Source organism: Arvicola amphibius, chromosome 1, assembly GCF_903992535.2.
Source record: "Arvicola amphibius chromosome 1, mArvAmp1.2, whole genome shotgun sequence".
Classification (NCBI taxonomy): Eukaryota; Metazoa; Chordata; class Mammalia; order Rodentia; family Cricetidae; genus Arvicola; species Arvicola amphibius.
In genome coordinates this window covers 77,495,900-77,518,878 of record NC_052047.1, presented here as the reverse complement: position 1 = coordinate 77,518,878, position 22,979 = coordinate 77,495,900, and the positions used below count along the sequence as shown (strand labels likewise).

The 22,979-nt window shown below is 37.0% G+C and overlaps 1 protein-coding gene across 1 annotated transcript in view; it reads right to left on the bottom strand.

Moving 5' to 3' along the window:
• Positions 1–2,733: 2,733 nt before the first annotated feature.
• Positions 2,734–22,979, bottom strand: part of LOC119811760 (testis-expressed protein 30-like) — a 131,632-nt gene continuing 111,386 nt past the window's right edge. Inside the window, exon 2 of the mRNA XM_042055090.1 lies at positions 2,734–3,439. Coding sequence (XP_041911024.1) covers positions 2,876–3,439 — 564 coding nt within the window. The 3' untranslated portion in view covers positions 2,734–2,875. The remainder of the gene's footprint in view (positions 3,440–22,979) is intronic.

Here is a 22,979-nt window from a genome sequence, read left to right as displayed (position 1 = left end):
GTCCCTGCCAGCAGTGCAGTATAGGACCTTCCTGGTCCCTGCTGGCAGAGAAGAGTAGAGACCTCTGGTCCCTGTCAGCAGTGAAATGTAGAACCATCCTGACCCCTTCCTCTATCCATATATGGCTGTTGACATGCTCATTTTCATACAGGCACAGTGCAGAAATCTTGAGCTGCCATGATAACAGTGGTTGTGTGTCACTCAGGCAGTAATGATTCATAGCCATTCTTATCTTCTCATTCTCATGATTGTACCTTCTACAATGCTTCCTAAGTCATGAATGGGTGGTTTAGAGCTGAGTACTCATTTGTACTCAAGTAGTCACATGTGCCTAGTGCCTATATTCACCACTGTTCACTAGTTGAGGGGCTTCTGTGATTAAGGCTGAGGGTAGTATATATTCATGGGTTTCAAAACTATTTAGAATGAAGTTTCATGCTATATACTTTTCTAAATGTCATTCACCCCCTTTCAAAGTCTATGATCTCCCCTGCTTTAAGGTTTATAGTACCAAGCATGGATTCCCTCATATGGTGTGGGTCTCAACTTCAGTGAGAAAAGAGATATTTAATCCCTCAAACAGTAGTTGCACTATTGCCCAAATGAATTAATAATTATTTTTAATTGATAAATATTCTACTTTCCTAGAGAGAGTAACTCTTCAAATTAGTGTAAAAATATTAAGTCCAGAAAATTTAAGGTACTTAAAATTTAATTAAAAATAATATACACCCACACACTCACACAGTATAAAAGCTACTGCTTATGTTTGGCAAGTAAGGAAGCAAACATTACACATCAAAATATACTGAGCATTCCCTGTGGGAGGAAGGTCCATTGGTATCTCCTAGTAGGTTGAGAATTATTATAAGTATGCACTATGAAGGCAAATTTTCCTATTTCCCTTTCTTATAAAGGTATAATGAGAATACAATCTTTCACATGAATAACTATGAGAAGCCATTCTTTTGGTAATAGAGAAGGCAGAGAAATTCCAGATTTTAGAAGGCCCATAGGCTGAATAACCTTGTTGACAGCTCTAAGATCTGTCACCATTCTCCATTTTCCAGATTTCTTTTTAACAAGAAATACAGGAGAATTCAAAGGGCTGGTAGATTCTTCAATATGGTGGGCATCTAGTTGCTCCTGTACCAGCTTACCTAAAGCCTGCAGTCTGTCTTCTGTTAAAGGCCATTTGTTTAACCCATATGGGTTTCTCAATTAAGCATTTTAAAGGCAAGGCCATTAGTACCTCTGAAGGTTTGCTAGTTGCTTTGTGTTCTTGGAGAGCCTGAATGATTGGTGACCTTTGTTTATAATATCTTATAATATCCTTCCCAGAAACATGAGTTTTGGGAAGTGCAGGAATGTTAACCTGAGTATTCTATTGCTGCAATAGGTCACAACCCCATTAATTCACTGCAATATTAGCTACATATGGCTCAGCCTTCCTTTCTGTCCTTTTGGCCCTATGATTTCAACTCACCTCGTGCTTTGTTTTACTTGAGATTGGGTTCCAATTCCTAGGAACTGAATATCTGCATCTTGAAGAGGCTAATCTGGATGCCAAGATCGTGGAGTAATAATGCTCACATCTACACCCATGTCTTGTAATCCCTCAATTACAATGTCATTTATATGCACTCTTAGCTTTAGTCTTTGATAATTTATAGAAGTTTGCCAAAATATATGTTTCTTATTTCCTATTGGAGTTTTTGATTCATCCAGAACTGTATTTTTTTTTTGTTATAGTAGGCCCTAGATTGTTTCCTGGTGAGACATGTTCTCCACAGTGACTAGGAATGCCTAGACACCTTGTTTGATATGGGAGCCTGAAAGAGACACCCCCAAAGTTTCCCAGTGGTATTTGTTTGCCTTGTCTGTCTTTTGTCAACCTATATTCATTGGTCTAAGGTGTCCTTTGCCATACTTCCTACATATATGAGAAGGCTGAGTCCTCCTATTCTTGCCATTCCTAGAGGAGAAATTATTCCTAGGAATTGCTTGTTGAAAGTTCCTTCTTAGATGTCTTATTCTACCACAATTAAAATATTTAGCATTTTGAATTCTCTTTATATCTTTGAAATTGCTTCTCCTACCCAAGCTTCAGTACTATAGTCAAAAGTTTCAACAATCATTGTAAGCAAGATCCATTCATCTATTGGTCTAATCTGACCTTAAAAGGCCCAAGGATCTTTTTGTATTCTAAGTGCTATGAGACAATGGTTTTGTACCCTTTCACTTGTATTGTTTTAATAAAACACTGATTGGTCAGTAGCCAGACAGGGAGTATAGATGGCACAACCAGGCAGGAAGGAAAGGCAAGGCAATGAAAACAGAATTCTGGGAAGAGGAAAGACAATCTACAGTTTTTACCCAGACACAGAGGAAGCATGATGAGAATGCCTCATTGATAAAAGATACCATGACACATACAATAATTATGAGTTGTAAGGATGTATGAGGATGTAAGAGTTAATAAGAAGCCTGAGCTAATAGGCCAACCAGTTTATGATTAATGTAGACCTCTGTGTGTTTCTTTGGGACTCAATGGCTGTGGGACTGGGTAGGACAAAACCTCTGTCAACAAAAACATATTTTTTTTTTTAACAAAATGCAAATGTTTAATTTTTCAAAACTTAACTATACTAATGAAAATAAATTATAGACAACCTTCAATATTTGTACATTATCTTCATATAACAGTGCTTTCAAAAGACATCTTGTAAAGGATATTTCCACAATACCATGTTTCAAAAATAGGGCAACATTAAAGAACATTAGTCTGAAATATATCTCACAATGCTGAGAGGTATACTGTTCTTTATCAAATTAACCATACTTTTATTCAAAATAACATGGCTTTTAATGACAATTATTTCTTGTCCATTTCAGTGATTTCTTGGATCCAAAACAAGATCTGTGTATTTATTTCTTTGAAGACATCATTTGTTGACCGTCCTTTCACTGCCATGGAATGATTTGCCTTCTCAATCCAGTGGATTTTACTGGGAGCTCGCATCTTCTGTGCCACTTTCTCCAACAAGTTCTTTTCACACATCTCATCTGCTGAACCTGACACGAACAGTACAGGATCCTTTATACGAAAGAGATCTTCGTCCCTGAGTTTCTGCTGCTGCTTTGGATGGTGCAGTGGGTAAGAAATACAAATAAGACCTCGAACAAAACCATCAGTGTCATCTAGCTCAGTGTGACACATTACAGAAGCAGCTGCTCTTGAGCCCATCGAACGACCTCCAAGAAAAACACCAGCAAGTTTGTATTCTCCTGAGGTCTTTAGGTAATTCAAAACTGCTTTATATGCCTTAATTCTATGTACAATATTAAGGCCTTTGCAAGTAAATCTTAGGCAAAAAAACCCATGAGATGCAAGATGGGATGCCAGTGACATCAAATGAGGAAGATTCTCAAAGCTCAACTACTCAGGTCAGGCAATGGTGGAGCAGGCCTTGTCTCAGCACTTGGAAGTCAGAAGCAGGTGCATCTCAGTGAGTTTGAAGCCAGTGGGTTCTACAAAGTGAGTTCTAGGACATCCAGGACTGTTATACAGAGAAGCTCTGACTTGACAAACAAAAAGAAAAGAAGAAAGAAATAAAACTGGACTACTCAATACCATAACCAAGAATAATTATTAATGCTGGAAGTCATTTTCTATTTTTTAAAATTTGTAATACCTATTTTAGGTACTTTTTTCACTTTATATTCTCTTTTACTTGTTTACCAATTCATTTGTACAATTTTAGGAAGGTAAATACATGTCAAACCTAGTATTTGAAGTAATAAAAATAATATAATACTATCAAATATGTTGACAGGTACTTGAAATATAGAATCTAATTAAACTTTATATTATCATAGTAAATAGTCATTGTCATATTCAACTTACTTGGAGAGTTTAGATTTCAAAGATAATCATTCATACAAATAGGGTTTAAAATAGGTCTGTTAGACACCATGTGGATGCTAGAAATTGAATCCAGGACCTCTGGAAGATCAGCTGGTGTTCTTAACTGTTGATCCCTCTCTCTGTTATAAACAAACAAACAAATAAACAAATAAATAAATAAAAGTGTCTGTTTAAATGCAAGCCCCATGCACCAAGAATTTCACAGTTCAATGGAAAGAAAATACCAGTAAATTAAAAATTACATTGCTTAAATTCCCAATTGATACATTTACAATATTCAGTGGGATATTGATTGACCAATGGTTTTAGATTGAGATAAAAAGCATAAACATTATAGATTACCAAGTACTTATCAAGATATACATGAAAAGACTAATTCCATACAGAATAATGAATTTAAACACATAAAACTATATAGATACAAAGACTTACTTGATGAACTTAGAAAAATATATAGATACAAAGACTTACTTGATGAACTTAGAAAAATTGAACATGGCTGAATATTATTGTTAAGTTAGGGATGCAGATGGGACTTAAGATATCAATGTCTTCAGTGATGTTGACTAAAACAACATGCTACAGGATAGTTGGTTGTACAACCAAAACATGTTGTTATAGTCCTGTTGGCAGATCACAATTCCACAGGAATGGATTTCACTCCTAGTCTTCTTAATTGCATAACAACACAGGAAGATTATGTAAGAACAAGAACCTGACTTGGTGCCTGATGGGGTGGGAAACACAAAATGGCTCGAGGAGGGAGTGATGGTGGATATCGGTCAAGAGGAGACTGAAAAGCAAATAAGAATAAAGGAGAGGGGTAGAGAGAGAATACATACATATCATTTCAATCAAAAGTAACATGATAGAATGCTAATCCTAAGAGATCAGTCATTATTATAGTGTTTATGTTCAAACACACTGTCATTCTGTGTTATTGCTTTAATATAAGAAATTTTGAAGAGGCACTATTCAGATCATACCATTGGATTCCAGAACCTAAATTCATGTTCTTATGAGGGAACACATTCCTTCTATTCTAAAGTATTTGAAGATCTTATCTCATTTCACTTCTATGCCCTCCCACTAAAATAATGCTTGGTACCCAGGCAGTTATGTACCTCCAAACCTGGTGCATCTTCTCCTTATCAGGACTCTCTGCTGTGTCCACAAACACATCAACTTAGCCAGGTTTTCTGGTCAAATACTAGCTAACTCTTTACATTGCTTTAGAAAACTGTTGACAGGCATTTGAAATGGTTTAGTTGCAACTCTTTTTTGGTTTTTTTTTTTTTTTTTTTTTTTTTTTTTTTTTTTTTTTTTTTTTTTTTTTTGAGACAGGGTTTCCCTGTAGTTTCTAGAGCCTGTCCTGGAACTAGCTCTTGTAGACCAGGCTGGCCTCGAACTCAGAGATCCTCCTGCCTCTGCCTCCCGAGTGCTGGGATTAAAGGCGTGCGCCACCACCGCCCGGCTAGTTGCAACTCTTGAAAGTCTTCTAATTCTTAAGTTGAAATAATCCAGTAAAGATCCAAACAATGAACTTTCTTATAATTTACTTTAATATTTAGTGACATAAATGTTGTTTGCTCTAAGTCATGAGGGTTTTAAAGTTTGGCATTGAGAAGACACAGCCATTGTTCCACTAATATAACCATAAAAGACCTTTAATACTAATCAAAAATATGTCATGTCTATAGCATATATTTGTAATGTAGAGTTGGCTCAGTGATTAAAAATGTGTGTTGTACAAGCCTGACAAACTGAGTTTGATCTTCAAATCCCACCTCCCTCCCACAAACACACAGTAAAAGCAAGATGCAGTGAAATTCAAAGTGCAGTACAAGCACTCTTACAGTAAGATGTGAGGTGGAGACAGAGTTCTCTCAAAGTCCATGTGCTACTTAGCCTGGGGCACATAGTTAGTCAGAAATGAAAAAGAAATCTTCTCTCAAACAGGTGGACTATGAGAATGAACTCCTAAAATTTGTTCTTTGTTCTCATACATGAACTGTGGGAAGTGTGTTCTCTCCCCAACAAAATCATTATCATCTCATCACCATCAGCGTCATGCCAATCCCCATCAATACCAAAAGATAAACCTAGTATTAAAATTATCAAATATTGGTTGGTAGTGGTAGTACACACCTTTAATTCCAACACTTACGAGGCAGCAGCAGGTGGATCTCAATGAGTTCAAGGCCATCCTGGTGTACAAAGTGAGGTTAGGGCAGCCAGGAATGTTACACAGGGAAGTCCTGTCTCAAAAAACAATAATAAAAAAGATCAAATACATGATTTATTTTTGGCTTTCTTATATTTTTTACATACACTGGGTCTATTCTTTTGTTTACTCTTTGAACTTATGTTATAGTGAAAGTTTAAATATCATCTAAGTATTAAAATATTTAGAAAGCAAATACACTAGCTTAAATATTTTAAAATACATACTAGTGAATACGTCACTTTGGGGTACATTAGCATTACTGCCTTTGTTTTTTGTACTGATCTTGTTTCTCTGATGAAGCTGTTGATGATACTTGAGGGACAGCATGGCTAAGACCCCATATAATTTGGAATGATTTCTTTGAAACAACTGATCTTTGGTTTTTAGACTTAGTGTTATATGAAATAAGACTACTAATTGCTAATTTCCAGTTGAAAATAAAGCTTTTCGATTTTAAATACCTTACTGAATTAACAGAGTTATTCATTTTTACATAAGAATTCCAGCCTGGTCTACAAGAGCTACAAGGCTCTAGAAACTACAGGGAAACCCTGTCTCGAAAAACCAAAAAAAAAAAAAAAAAAAAGAATTTCCATCTATCTATCTGTCTGTCTGTCTGTCTGTCTGTCTGTCTAAATATGTCTATCTTAGGTTTTTCGAGACAGTGTTTCTCTGTGTATACCTGGCTATACTGGATTAGACATGGCTGGCCTTGAACTCAGAGATCTGCCCACCTCTGCCTTCTGAGTATTCTGAATGCTGAGATTAAGAGTCTGTGCGAGGACCAATGGAAAATGACAGCTCTTTATAATACAGATTTAAGAATGAGTGAAAATGGATTATACTTTTATTATATGATTTTGTTCTGAATAAATATTTTAATATTTTTGTCATATTTTATTATTTTAATTTAAAAATAATTTAAAATTAGCCAACAATGAATTGAATATATGGCATTCTTGAAGAAAGCATGACTTAGTGATTCTTCACCTGCCAATTCCATTCCCTGTTCCACCTAACTTCCCCTCCATTCTTCTTCCCAACCTCTTCTTTCCCCTCCACAGGTCCTAGGTGTTCTTTGCCCACCCTCCATTTTTCCACATCACCTATTTACCGCCTCGTGTTCTCCTTTTTGTTTTATATTGCCTTAAGATGTTCATGTGTCTACATATATTTGCTATTAAGAATAAATGAAATACATTTTTGTTATAGGTTATGAATTCTAAGCAGGGCAGCACTAATTCTATGCACTGTGGGAGAGCCAAATAGAATGCTAAATTCAGTAGTTTAGCTAATCATAGGACACCCATAAACATTGTGTGAGCCATTGAGTTAGACCTTGATATCACACGTTTCCTTCTGAAGAAATTCAAACGTAATCATTTTTAGAGTTTTTTCTTCTCAATTGGAACATTCCTTCCTGGAGAGAAATCAAGATACATCACATGTTGTGGGAAAGAGAGACTTAGATGATTTTAAGGCCCCTCACCAAACTTGAATGAGCAGTTAACAATTGCTGTACCAAAAAAAAGCCTCTTTTACAGGCTGAGCTACCTCTAGAAGATACTGTGAACTATCAGATGTTTACAAGTCATTCAGATGACACTCTTAGTGAGTCATCAAGGAGAACACAGTCATGCAGGGAATCCCCATGGTACACCCTTAGTGAGTCATCACCAAGAATGGAGTGGGATTCTCAGTGACACAGCTGCCTCAACCATACCCTATTCCTCAACCATACCCTTGTAACCCCAATACATTTATCTTTTATATGTGACCCTCCTTTTGTCATTTTGAAATAAGTGGAAGAGATAGTAGGGTCTCATAAGCAAAATGGAGTCATGTTTGCTAAGGTATATGTTAAAATAAATTAATGTAACTAGGATATGACAAAGGAGGAGATTGCATGTAGGAATCTACACAAGTGTGTGTGTGTGTGTGTGTGTGTGTGTGTGTGTGTGTGCATTCTTGAATGCTGTAATATGAAAAAAATATTCACAGAAACAACCTAGCAGAAAGATCTTATAGAAAGATAGCCAAGAGTAGATAAGGTGGAGATCTATGCATCTGACACATTTATTATTAGTTCTTAGGACTTAAGATTATATTTTCAACGTCACTTCTGCAGTACCTACTTTTGTTGTAAAATATTTCCTTAACCACTTGAACATGTTCACAATGTGCTCTGGTACACAATAAGTATTCCCATTGTAATGTCATTAAACTCCCAAAGAAATCTGATTAAAAATATATGGTATCTATCTCTGGATGTTTAGGATGAAAAGAATAGGGAGATATGACAATGATCCCTTCCCTGGTCTAGAATTTAAGGTATGTTAGGTTAGAAGGCTAATCTCTGTTGAGAATTCCACTATAGATATGTGGTTAAGAAGCTATTGATCATGATTCTCATTTTACCTTTCAGCCACGGACTTCTCCAGTTTCTATCCACAGAATCTTATGGTGTCAGCTCCCATCCCAGGTTTTTGTTCTCTATATTTTTATAATATTATTAACATTCTCACCTACCAAAGGCATAGGTGAAGAGACAATCAATCTAGTTATTTCTTTACCTTTGAGTTTCTGAAGTCATAATCTCCTAAATCCATGCAGAGACTCATTCAATCTGTAATCTACTCTAGAAATAAGCATTGTCCTGAGCTTCCTTTTAAAAACAGATTAATTTTTTTCTCATGTTCTCTCTCCTTCTGCTCCTCATCAGGACCTTGGGAGCTCAGTCCAGTGCTCCAATGTGGGGCTCAGTCATTTTCTTCATCTATCGCCAGATGGAGGTTCCCTCACGGTCCTGACTTTCTTTCTCATGTTCTCTCTCCTTCTGCTCCTCCTCAGAACCTTGGGAGCTCAGTCCGGTGCTCCAATGTGGGGCTCTGTCATTTTCTTCATCTATCATCAGGTGGAGGTTCTATGGTGATATGCAAGAAATTCATCAGTATGGCTATAGGAACTGGCCTTTTCAGGCTCCCTCTCCTCAGCTGCCCAAGGAACTAACGGGGGGGGGGGCGTCTCCCTGGAAACCTGGGAACCCCTCTAGGGTCAAGTCTCTTGACAACCCTCAGGTGGCTCCTTAAATTAAGATATATGCTTCCCTGCTCCCATGAGAAAGAAAGTCAGGAACGTGAGGGGTGCGTTCACTCATGGAGACAGTGGGACAGAACTAATGGGAGATCACCAACTCCAGTTGGAATGGGACTGATGGATCATGCGACCAAACCCGTCTCTCTGAATGTGGCCAACAGCGGGGGCTGACTGAGAAGCAAAGGACAATGGCGCTGGGCTCTGATTCTTCTGCATGGACGGGCTCTGTGGGAGCCTTCAGCTTGGTCGATCACCTTCCTGGACCTGGGGGGAGTTGGGAGGACCTTGGTCTTAGCATAGATTAGGGAACCCTGATGGCTCCTTGGCCTTGAGAGGGAGGGAGGGGAGGTATGGGTGGAGGGGAGGGGAGGAAAGGGGGAGAAGGAGGGGAGGAAAGGGGGAGGAGGAGGGGAGGAAAGGGGGAGGAGGAGGGGAGGAGATGGAAATTTTTAAATATAAAAAAATAAACCATGAGAAAAAAAATTAAAAACAGATCAATTATAAAGACACAATCATAGGTTCCTACTCTGGATTTCAAACCAGTAATGAAACAGGGAACCCAAAATGTATCTCTGCAGGCAGAGTCATTGTGGCAAATTGAAATTACAGGCTATCCACAGAAGTGATATCAGCTACCGCATTAGTGCCCCACAATGAGAAAGAGCAGCTAGTTGTCTGGCACATATACCTACAGGAGTGGCGATAGTAGCTGAGGTCCTCTTATGTATTCTGCCTGTAACTGGCCACTGTATTCACTGAGGATGAAAGAATCTATTTCTTTAGTTTACCAGCATTAGCACCATCCAAAAGTTTAAGAGGGAAAACTCATGTTCCTCTCATAGCTCCAGAATTGGTAGTTTGTAAAATATATAAAACTCCAAAATAATATAACCTGATTGAACAATAACTTTTTATTTTCCTTTATTTCCAGTAGAGGCACCCAGTCTACAACTTATTTTGCAGAAGACATTTACTATTATGATTACCTCAATTAAGTGGAAGGCCACAGTTATGTCTCTTTGTTGCTGGTTTCTTTCAATATAGTTAATTTCTTAATTTTAATACATTCATAAATGTGTCTATGATATATATATATGTCATATTTTAATTCTCAATTTGTCAACTGAACATTTGAATTGCTCCAAAATTTTTAATTTTTTTTACCTTGTGTGCATGAGATTGAGTGTATGCTTATCTACCAAGTTCATTCAAGAATGTTCAGAAGCCAAAGAGTCAATTGGATTTCCTCAAAACTAGAATCACAACAGGTTGTGAGCCATTATGTAGATCTTAAGAATATATCCACATATGATCATTTAATGCTCTTAATCAGTGATTTGTATTTCCAGTTCATGCTCTCCAACTCTGGGTATTATGAATAATGTTATTATGGAATGGGTGGAATTTCAGTCATGTGGCAATACTATTACTAATATTTCTTTTTATTTTTCTTTCTTTTTTTTTCTTGAGATGCTATAGTCCTATTTTCTATAATGGCTGCTTCACTTAAGTCTTACCTACAATATATAGGGATTAATTCTCTCCATCTTCTCACAGTATTGCTTATTTTCTGCTTGTTTGCCTTTTAATCCGATCCACCTTAGTAGATATGAGGTTACCATCTCATTGTGCTATTGACTTACATTGCCCTAATGACTAGTCATGGTACACAACTTTCTGAGAGTTCATTTACCACAAGGGAACATAAATTATAAAGGCCTCCTAGAGGCCACTGCCAATCCCCTTTGTGTTGAAAAAGATGTGGCATGTTTTGTTACAGTCAACAGTCTAGATAGTCTCCAAAGAAATCCAGGAAACAAGATCTGTAATTGGTACCAACAAACGAATGAATGAATGAAGCAATAATTCCAAAATTGTAAGAAAAAAGTTTATATAAGCAGTGAACATCCTTTGTCAAAGGAAAAGCATGAAGCAATGTGATTAGTAAGACTATAATCAAAACGCTAAAGAAAGGAGGCTCAGAACTTGAGGATTTTAGACACCTGCATTTTTATTTTCCACAACAACAGCAGGCACTGCTACACTTACTAATGAAATGACAATTTACCCCTTGTAATTAGTAGGAGCCACATTAAGTAGTAGACTGTAATAACACAAGCATCTAGGATTGCCCAGTACAGGAACAATTGGAGACCCGCCATAAGCAGGCTGCCCATGCATTCCTGAGCATTGCCGGGGTATAAATTATGATGATGATATTAAGTAGTGAAGCCTGGAAAAGTGATTCAGCACACTGGATTCTCCCGGGGGGAATAATTATACCAACAATGCTAGCTATGTCAGAGTTCACACATTATTTTATAAAAAATATTTTCATGGAAACACGAAGGTAGATACCACTTAGTCCCTAAATGAACCTTGTAATATGAAGTGAAATAGCAAAAAATATTCAAGGCAAGAATAACATCTGTAAGGCTGGTCCTTAGTTTTGCATTTCTTAAGTTCTTCTTAGACTCTAAAACTACAATGTTAGCTCATTCTTCTGTGTATGGCATTCAGAAGAGACCTTAATTTGCTGGCTTCATCCCACAGAAGGACCATTCTGCATGATTAGCCTTCCCCATCATTGTTTAAATGTAATCTTGCTCTAAAGAAGAGAGTCATTAAGAAGGAAAATAATTAGGCAATCTAAGTAACAAATAGGGTGCTACCCTCCCAGTGGCAACAGTGATCAAGACTAAAGAACACCAGAAAAACTAGGAGCTGGAAAACAAGGTCTAGGCAGAGGGAAGGCTACATGTTTTTAATATGACATTAACTTAAAGAAGGAATGATCTTTATAATTGTATAAGTCAATATGAATAAAAATAATCATTTCTTAAGATAACATTTCTTCTGGGTTGAGATGGAACTACATCAGGAGCAGTTCCCTTATAAATGAGATGGGGAAAAATTGCTAAAAGGATTTTCTGTAAAGGTCAATATTCAATTAATGTAATTGCTGAGATTCTGACATGGGGCCTGATTTATGGATATTTGTAGGACAAAAATGCCCTGTTTTTAGAAACCAAAGTAGTTTTTAGAGTTTACATCATGAGCACAACCTCCTCTATCCAAACTGATGAGGATTAAAAGGGCATGCGTGCCTCCCATCTACGGTAGATAATGGATTGCTCTCAACTTGAGGGAACATTTCCATTTAAGCAAATGCTCGGCTTTGTACTCTGTACAGGAGTAAGAAGTGACCCATCACTGTATACTGTGCAAAGGGTCTTTTCCCTGGATTGAACTCCTTTGAAAACTGAAAGATGTGAGCCATCAAAGAAGAAGGTGACTGATCAGCCAATGCTGAAGCATTAGTCCTATAACTTGACAAAGGTACTACTTTGAGACTATTGCACACTCAAAAGAGTAAAACATAAAATATTTATTATTTTTCCCAAATAAGCTACCAGCTATATTTCCCATTTTCAGAGTTTTCCAGGCTATTTCTAATGTCCCCATGTATAAAGAAAACAGAGGTTTTATGCCGTTGTCAAGAGCAGATTTGATTCCACATGCCAGGGAACAAAACCTTGATGGTGACTAGAATCAATGATACATAGTTATTTTATGATTGACCACAACTGCACATACATGTGTCTTCCATTCTAGAATCCCAGGTGCAAAGGGAGAAGTGTAAGACCTTACTCTGGGGTGGTATTAAAGTAGAAAGGAAGCGTATGCTAGTTTCAATAAACCTTCTCTTGTAGATCTGTTCAACAAGATTGTACAAGGTGGAAGTCTCCTCAGGAACTTGGAAACAAAGTCAAGCAGCTGAGCTGTTCAAACACATTTACTTGTGAAACACTTTATTCAGAAAATTTAACAGAAAAATAACTGAAGCAAAAATAAATAAATAACCTAGATTTATTTCTGGATGAGTCTCTGAGCATACCAGAGCCCTTGTACTCACCAGAAGGCTGTGTCTTCATTTTGTCCACAGGTACCATTGCCAACTTATATAAAATAATTTAGGCAAGAAGTGACCACCTCCACTTTGAAAAGTTGAATGGGAAAAATGAGTGATCATTAAATAATCTACAGAATCCATTCTCAATATTATTTTCTTATTATATATATATATGCCAGGTGAAATGGGCCAACTTGGAAAGTATTTGTGACTTCATTGTCAGATAAAGAAGTCTTCTATAATGTTCATGAAATAGAGCTATATTGTTCTATTAGTAATCAGTATGAGCATCAAATCTATATGTCAGCTAACTACAATCCTAAAAGCCAAGGAATTATAAAGAAAATGAAGACAAAGTTACTTTTGTCTTCCAAAGATTGTAAATATAGAAGGGAAACTGAAAATAAACCACAAGCCAAGTAAAATAAAATATGCACTAAGATACAGGAACAAGCTGATCAATTTGAGCAGCATCAGATGAACAATCATAAATAAAAGCAGTTAAAGAGAGTCGCCTGAACAGGTCTTTGAGAACAAGAGTGAAGCTGCCCCATCAACCTCCATAAGGTCCTTGTTTCATGGGGAAGTAGAGTTCACGGTTGGGACTCCTACAAAAATCAAGTTATAGAACCTACATGAGGCAATCACTATTTAGAAGCATTCCATGTATATAATTAGGAATCCCCTTTTTCAAACCATCTGAAACTTCTAATTTGTGCTCCCACCACCAGTTTTTTTTTCCTTGTGTCTGGCTGGAATACTAAATACAGCAAGAAGAGAAGTGAGCATCTCATGTATGTCTGTAGCCCCAGCTATTCTGATCAGTATTTCCTTAAGGCACTACATCATTATTTCCTTCTCCGTGTCTTGTTTACTCTTCCTTGCCCATGCTTGCTTAATTAAGACTCCTCCTGCCAAATTCATTTTCTTTTTCTCTCCCCTGACTCTTGTCTTTTTTTGCCTTCCATTGCTCTGTTGGCAAATCTATTACATATACAAATTTACACAAAGTTTACCAATCTAATTTGGCATGTAATTCTTGTATAATACAACTATATTAGGCAGTAACTGAATAGGTGTATGTAAAAATTATAGCTTGCCACAGCAGAATATTTGTTAAGCTCACAACTGAGTCTTGTAAGCTATCACTATAGATATTTTTTCAATAAATTTTGTACTAACTATTTTTCTCAACCCTAAGTGGCACATATACACATATACCCATTTCTTATGACACATTGGATACACATTCTGTATTTGAGTTTGTTACTGAGAGAATGAGGCTCTCAGTGGCATAGGCTGTAAAGTTGGCTGGAGCACTCAAGAACCAGTTAGGGTAACTGCCAGGAAATTGAATTGCTAGTACAGCCAAGCTTCAGAACTTGAAAGGCAGATGAATAATTGTATTGGAATAATCACAGATGGCTAAATTTACATAATTTTTAGTATCTTGAGAATTTCATTTTTAAAAGATGATCAGAACTCAGAAGATGATCAGATCCCCATTATACATAAGGACAGAAGTTCATGCTTGCTGTAGAAACAAAGATATATCTCTCCTTCTCTAAGAAATCCCCTGAAACTGAACAACCTCATAATCCTTTCTCTTCTAATTACTATCGCTCCTGAGAACAAGATACCATTGTTCAATTTCAAACTTCCACAGAAGCACACAGCAAATAACAAGTTTCAATTTGAAGCAAATAAAATAAATTAAGTACAAATATGCATAGTATTACTGTTTGAAAAAGACCATAGGAACACATATTAGTTTATAGTCATATATACATATATAATAAATTTATATGCATTTATATATGTATGTAATATATATATACATATATATGTAATAAATTTAGAACACATAGACCAATGATGCTCTCCTGCAAGATCAATGGACCATTTAACAAAATCTGCAGTGGCAAACAATTAAAACTTCCCTTAAAGTCGTTGATCAGAGATATCCAAGAGATTCCCATGAAAGATGACTATTGCCATTGCTCTTGGTTGCTTTCCAGAACTTGAAGTTGTGACTCTGTTGATGAACATCACACAAAACTTTGGATACAGGACTTGAAGAAATCTAGCTATAACAGATTTTGAAGTCTCCTCCCTGAGGACTAGTTTCCAGAATAACAGGTGTTCTAAGTAAGCTGACAAGGAAGAAAATCCATCAATATTCCAGCCTAGAAAATTATCCTAGTGGTATACTAGTGGCATGTTTATCTTGGAGGTAAGTGACAGTTGTCTAATTTAACTTAAGGAATACTGGTACTGTAAACTTGGCCAAATAACCCAAGATGAAGAGAACATAAGCAGCTGAGGATACTATATCACTGTTATTTTCATAAATCAATATTATTTCAAATTATATTCTAAATGCTTACTCTTCTATACAGATGTAATTGTAGTTCTTTCCATCCCATGAAAGAAGGTTCATTTCTGAATTAGAGACTACAGAGATTTATCAATGATCCAAATGCATAGAATCAGTGAATCTTAATGTCCAGTCCCAATTGATACATCTACCACACTACATTTAAACCTAAAGATGAACAGACACCACAGAAAGGATGCAGAAATCCCTTGAGAAGTGATAGAAGATATTGTCTTCTGTATGCTACTGGAAAGCTTCATCCATGAAATTTTAACACTGTGATTGACTAAACCATAGATGAATGACAGATAAGCAAATATGCCAAAGTAAATGGGAAACATGTCACAAGATGAAATCCAACACTAGATGAAGAGCTAAAGGCAAGCGACTGAAGCTGAGAAACATAAAACCACATTTCTCCAAGTTCCCCAGTAGGCTTTCCAATTTCAAGTGGTTATCCATAGTAAACACATGTGCATATGAACAACACTTAATTGGCCCAGAGGCTTTGTGTATGTGTGTATGTTCACATGTAATACTAATAATAAACGAAGAAGAGGTCATGAATTTTAGAGGGAGTGTAGAGCCATGGGAGAATTTAGGGGAAGATAGAAAGGATGCAAATATAATATGCATGTATGAAATTCTCAAATAAATACTTTAAATATAAGTATAGTTTTCAAAAATTAAATATGATCTTATTTACTTTTCCATCATAAAAATTTGCTTTTTTGCAGGTAGAATTATAAGGTTGATAATGAGGTGTACCACACAGGCTCAGGGATTGGACAGGACAGGTAGTTGAAATTGATTGATGTATACATTTCAGTCCCAAGTAAGCATGGGACACTTGTTGTTTTCAACGCTCTCCTTTAAATAATTTTATAAAAGTGAATGTTCTCTCTAGGCAAAAATATTTACAACCACATTTTTCCATCTTTTTCTTGTTGTTTGATTGTGTTGAACTTCTTGATATTTTGCCAGCAAGAAAGAAAAGTAAAGGATGTCCTTTGATCAGAAGCTTCTTTGCTTCCCTCCCCATGCACTGAGAGTACACTGACATTCTGCCCTATCTCAAGGTCTGGTGTGGGAGGTCTTTCTGTCTACGTGTTTCTTTTATTGGTTAATGAATAAAGAACTGGCTTGGCCTATAGCATGGGAGGAGGAAGGCAAAGTTAAATAGAAGCCCTGGAGCCTCTGGAGACAAATGATGATTGGAACTTTAGCTGGCAAACCACAGCCCTCTGGTGATAAACAGATGAATAGAAATGGGTTAAATTAATATAAGAGTTAGCCAATAAGAAACTAGAGCTAATGGGCCAAGCAGTGATTTAATTAATATAATTTCTGTGTGATTATTTTGGGTCTAAGCTAACTGGGCATCTAGAAACCAACAAGCAGCTACCTCCCTCCAACAAAGGTCAGTGTCTCCCTGCCTGCTTTCTCTTTAGAGCTGGCATTCTGGATTTCATCTAATAAGCTACATCTGTTTTATATTTGATAGTTTCAGAAATTTGAGCATCTTAGGACCTACTTACAAATATTACAGAAATTGAGGTTAATACCCAAAAGGAGTTTAAATCCAAGTATCAATTTAATTGCCCCTTGAAAATTGACAAACTGAGTTTATGAATATATAATTCGGGATTAAGTACTGAAGAGAATTTCTTTTAATCATGTCAGAGACATAAATACACGTGTACATGACTCACGCAAAGCTTTGAATGATTAAACTGTGGAAATGAGTGTGATTTCATATATTTCATCAATTAGCCTGCAGAAGTAAGTCTGTGCTGAAATCTGATGTCTCCTTCATGGCCCAGATAGATTCTCACTTTCTGTCATTTCCTTACATCTATTCACTATCATAACATGATTCCTTTCTTCACTGATGTAGCCTATGCACAAGTGTCCTTAAGATCATAAACTATGAATAATAAGCCATAAGCCTAATACTCCTTCCCTCTGTCACCATGACATACCGGCTTCCTTAAGTCACAAGTCTTGACCATCAGATCAATGAGGAACACAATGCCTCGCATAGCACCGAGGTTGACATGACATGTTCACTTTGGGCATGTTGAATAGGTTATGAACAGCTTTGTCCTTCTAGAATTCTCCTTCCCAGTTCATATACGCAAATCTGTTTCAGAGTTTCAGCGCTGTCATGGGGGTGAAATATTCAGACTACATCTTTTTCATTAAGACCCTATTTTATAAATTACTTAGTATTTCATGTATCTCTCATGAGTCTTGCATGAAAAATATGTACACAGTGATAGTCATGTTGTATATTGTTTAGGAAGGAAAGATATTGTTGTCGCACATTATGACTGATGTTTTGGGGTTGCTTTCAAGGTCATCTACTCCATGTATTAGTGTGATTTTATGAATATAATGTTTTGCCATTTCTCTGGCTAGCTTGGTATCGTAGCAGGTATTTAGTAAGTGAAGACAACTGAAAGAAAAACATCTTCCAGTTTCTTCATGTACCTGAATATTTCAGTTCTGTAATGAATTCATCCTTTTGATTAACTAATTTGTTCAAATTAATATCTAAATGTCCTACAATAATGATGCCTATACTAATTAGGGAATACAAGATCTAATACATAGAACAATCTTTCTATGAAACTTTCTATGATATTACAGGAAGGTTTAGAATCTGTCCAAGAAAGTCTTCTAAGGCCGTTTGGCTTAAAAATTCTGGAATGCCATTCAATTGTCTGCAAATTCATGATTTCCTTTTCATTACAACTACATGGTGTTCAAATACGTGTGCCATACTTTACTTCTCCATTCATCTGGTGATGGGCATTTGGATTAGTTCCATTTTCTAGATATTATGGATAGAGCAAAAATGATTATATATGTGTAAGTATCTTTGTAGTAGTGTGGTGTTTTTGAAAGAAAATGGACCCCAAAGGCAGTGACATTTTTAGAAGGTGTATCTTTGTTGGAATGTGTATGGCCTTATTGGAGGAAGTTTGTCACTGTGGAGATAGACTCCGAGGTCTCATATATGTTCAAGCCACTTCCTGTTGCCTGTGGGATGAAGATGTAGCTCCTCCTCCAAACTGAGCTCCTTCTTCAGCACAATGTTTTCCTGTGCTGCCATGTTCCACCATGATGATAATGAACTAAACCTCGGAAACTGTGAGCCACACGAGTAAACATTGTTTTTTCTGTAAGAACATGGGAATGCTGTTTCTTCCTCGCAATAGAAACCCTTGTATGATTGGGCATCTCTTGGGTAGATTCCCAATAGTGGAATTGCTGGGTCCTGGGGTAGGTTGATCCCGAATTTCCTGAGAAACCGCCACACTGCTTTCCAAAGTGGTTGCACAAGTTTGCATTCCCACCAGCAATGGATGAGTGTGCCCCTTACCCCACAACCTCTCCAGCAAAGGTTATTATTGGTGTTTTGGATTTTAGCCAATCTGACAGGTGTAAGATGATATCTCAAAGTTGTTGGCCTTGAGAGGGAGGGAGGGGAGGTATGGGTGGAGGGGAGGGGAGGGAAGGGGGAGAAGGAGGGGAGGGAGGGGGGAGGAGGAGGGAAGGAGATGGAAATTTTTAAATATAAAAAAAATAAACCATGAGAAAAAAAAAAAAAAAAGAAACCCTTGTAGTGAGAGGGAAGCCAGGCCTGCTTGTTGGGGTTTCTGTCCTGCCTGGTACCCCACAACTGTTTAGCCCCAAAGAAAATCACACACAGGTCTCTAAAGTTATAAAGCTGATTGGCCAATTAGCTCTATCCTCTCACTGGCTAACTCTCACATCTTGATTAACCCATTTCTCTGTTCTATGTTAGCCATGTGGCTCAGTACCTTTTTCGGTGGTTGCAGATCACATCCTGCTGCTTCAGTGATCTGGGCAGGAATGAGAGGAATCAACTTCCTCCTACCCAGAATTCTCCTGTTCTCATTACATCATTTCTACTTCGTGTCTGGTTTTCTCGCCTATACTTCCTGCCTGGCCAATCAGCATTTTATTTAAAACATGATTGACAGATTACAGACAATTCTCCCACACCAAACCCTAACTATGACAAGTAGGATAATTGAAGTAACTGAGGTCCAGAAAGACAAACATCACACATTCTCCCAAATTCTTTGTTTTGTGTTTAATGAAAAGCATACCTGGAAGCAAAGAAATTAAAAGGGATCATTGTAGTGGTGGAGGATTCACTAAGGCATTTTAGATAGTAGATTATAGATAACATGAAAGTAGAGAAGAAGAATACCAAGAGTCAATAAACTTTACCAGAGGGGGGTGAAGGTAAATTGCAGAAACCAGGAAGTAGGGAAGAGGGTGAACCTAAGCAAACAATGTATAAAAATGCCATATGGAAATCTATTATACTGCCACCAAATTAAGAAATAAAATTGACAGATATAATAGAACACATCTAAGATGAATTAAGAGGTGTGAGGAGGTAATAGGTGTTTAAGGTTTAATAAAAAAATGTGGCTGAAGAATGGCAGAGAAGAGCAGATTTTTCATGTAGACTCATAAATATGAATGGTATTTGAAAAAGCTTCAATAAAGCCCAATACTTAGTAAGCTAATTTTAGAACAAAATTTTTGAAAACCAAGTTTAGGCAGAAATATACTGCATGGGTAGGCAATGCTTCCCTCAGGAGGTATGAATTATTAAATGAAAATCATAGTGATACTGATAGGAGACCTATTTGTAAATTATTGGTGCAAGAGACCACAAAGGTCTCGAGAATAACACATGATATTGCCATTGTTCTTTGTTACCTGCAATAACTACATTGGTAAGACCCTACTGATAAATACACCAGGCACTTTAGCTACAGGTCATAGAAAAATAATTCTCACACCAACGAAAAATCTTTCTTCCTGCTGAATAGCTTTGATACTGGCAGAATGAAATATGCCAGTATTTGCTGGTGGATAAGAGATATCAATGATCTTACCCAGCCCTGGAACCTTCATGGTAAAATACTGACCTGACAGTCAAAATATTCACATTGGTACAATAATGGCATGATTGTAATGGTGTGACCAACTGCTTTGGATTTGGATTTGAGGACGGATGCACAGGTCTTAATTTATGGCTAATACTATAAACTGTGACTTGGTCTGAGATAGAGGCTACTGTTGTTATTTTGCTAACTTACTCTGTGGTCAAAATGACTTCTATATGCTTATGTTCTATCCATATACCTCGGCTGGCCTTAACTTTTGTCAGAGAAGCTTCTTATCTTTTTCAGTGGACATCAGTCAATACAAAGACTTATCTTTTGTGAGAATGCTGAAAATAAATGGTTGTGGATACTCATATCTAAATGGGAGCATCATAAAACATGAAGTAGAAAGAATTTAAAAGCTGGAAGATGGAGAAGGAGTTCTGTGAAATAATGTCTTCTGGACTTAACACGGGCATTACGTTCATGGACTCACAACACCTGGAGGTTAGTGCAAAAGAACTCCAAAAGATCAAGCCATGGGACTAATGGATCATGCGACCAAACCCGTCTCTCGGAATGTGGCCAACAGTGGGGGCTGACTGAGAAGCAAAGGACAATGGCGCTGGGCTCTGATTCTTCTGCATGGACGGGCTCTGTGGGAGCCTTCTCAGCTTGGTCGATCACCTTCCTGGACCTGGGGGGAGTTGGGAAGACCTTGGTCTTAGCATAGAGTAGGGAACCCTGATGGCTCCTTGGCCTTGAGATGGAGGGAGGGGAGGTATGGGTGGAGGGGAGGGGAAGGAAGGGGGAAAAGGAGGGGAGGGAAGGGGGAGGAGGAGGGGAGGAGATGGAAATTTTTAAATATAAAAAAATAAACCATGAAAAAAAATGCCGGAGTGGATAAAGGAGGACCCACCACTAATTGCTACATATTGACAGTTGATAGCTGTTGCAGGAGGAAAACTCATTCTTGCTTGGTGATATGACCACCAGCAGGTTGTCCTTGAACCAGTGGATGGACCAATACTACATATATAGGATATACATGATTTGCAGAAAATACTTTTAATAATAAAAATATATTTTCTAGAAATTATGTAGGGTCAGGTTACTGGTGAGAGAATATGAGCAACAAAACAATGAAATATAAATGCAACCACTTTTAGAAATGTCCACAAAATGATGGCCAACATTGTGTAGCCAGACATGGCTGACAAAGCTTCTTCTCTTATTCTATTTTTGTTTCTATTTATTTTTTTTAAGAGACAGGGTTTCTCTGTGTTACAGTGCTGGTTGTCCTGGAACTCACTCTGTAGACCAGACTGGCCCCAAACTCACAAAGATCAGACTACCTCTGCCTACCAAGTACTGGAATTAAAGGTGTACATCACCATTACCCAGTTTCTTCTCTTATTTTGGGGGCCATTCTTTACCAATATTTTCATCATCATTATCTTGGTTTCAGAAACATCACAAAAGAAAGAGAGACTGTCTCTGTTAGGAAAATGCCACTTTTAACTGATATTTTAATATCAGTGTTTCTATGGTAATTTCATCTGGTGCTTCTCCTTCATCCTTCTTTTTCTTTCCCCAGAAACAGCAATGACTTGACTTTTCAATAACTTCAGTCAATACTCCGATGTTTCGGCAACTTTTTCCAGTATTTGTTTCCATGCATTAAATGCAGGTTTTCTCCCATCTCTAGGTAAGAAGCACCAATGCTCCTTATTTAGAGTCTGGTAACCAGGAGTTTTTGCTCATTCCTTCAAATTCCCCTGCATAGAACCAAGAATGGAGCTTATTTCTAAGAGAATTACTGAGCATGATTATACCTATCCACTTAAACACAGTTATTATAATAATGTTACATTAAAAGAATATAGACTATTCATATGTCCATTTTGTTTTAGATTGATTTTCTTAAAAGAAACAAATGTGAAACTTTTAAATAGATGATAGGAAACAAGCCCTTTGATAAACATATTATTCTGTCTTTTTAATTTATTATTGTTAACATCTTAAAATTGCTTTATTTAAAAAATGTCACTTTCAATGTGATAGGAACTGTTAAAAACAGACCTATAAGGTCTCCAAACCTTTGATGCATACTGATTAACCAAACAATTCACATTAATTCTAAAAACATAAAAACACAGTAACTGTTTTCCCATAAAAAATGAATGCTATGAAGCTAGAGAGATAGATCAGAGGATAAAGCACTTGTAGTAAGATCATTAAGAATGAACCCAGGAAGAAATTTATAATTCAGATAGATCTGATACTTGTTCTACAATTCCAGCAGATGTTGGAGGTAGAGAAAGGAAATTATTGTATTATGGTTAGCTAGACCACAAAGGCAAGTTCCAGATTCAACAAGACAACCCTGCCTTGATGTGTAGAATAAACTTCATTGAGGAAGGCAACGAACACGTCCTCATGCATGCCATCACATACACACACACACACACACACATGCAAAACACACGCATCAATTCGCA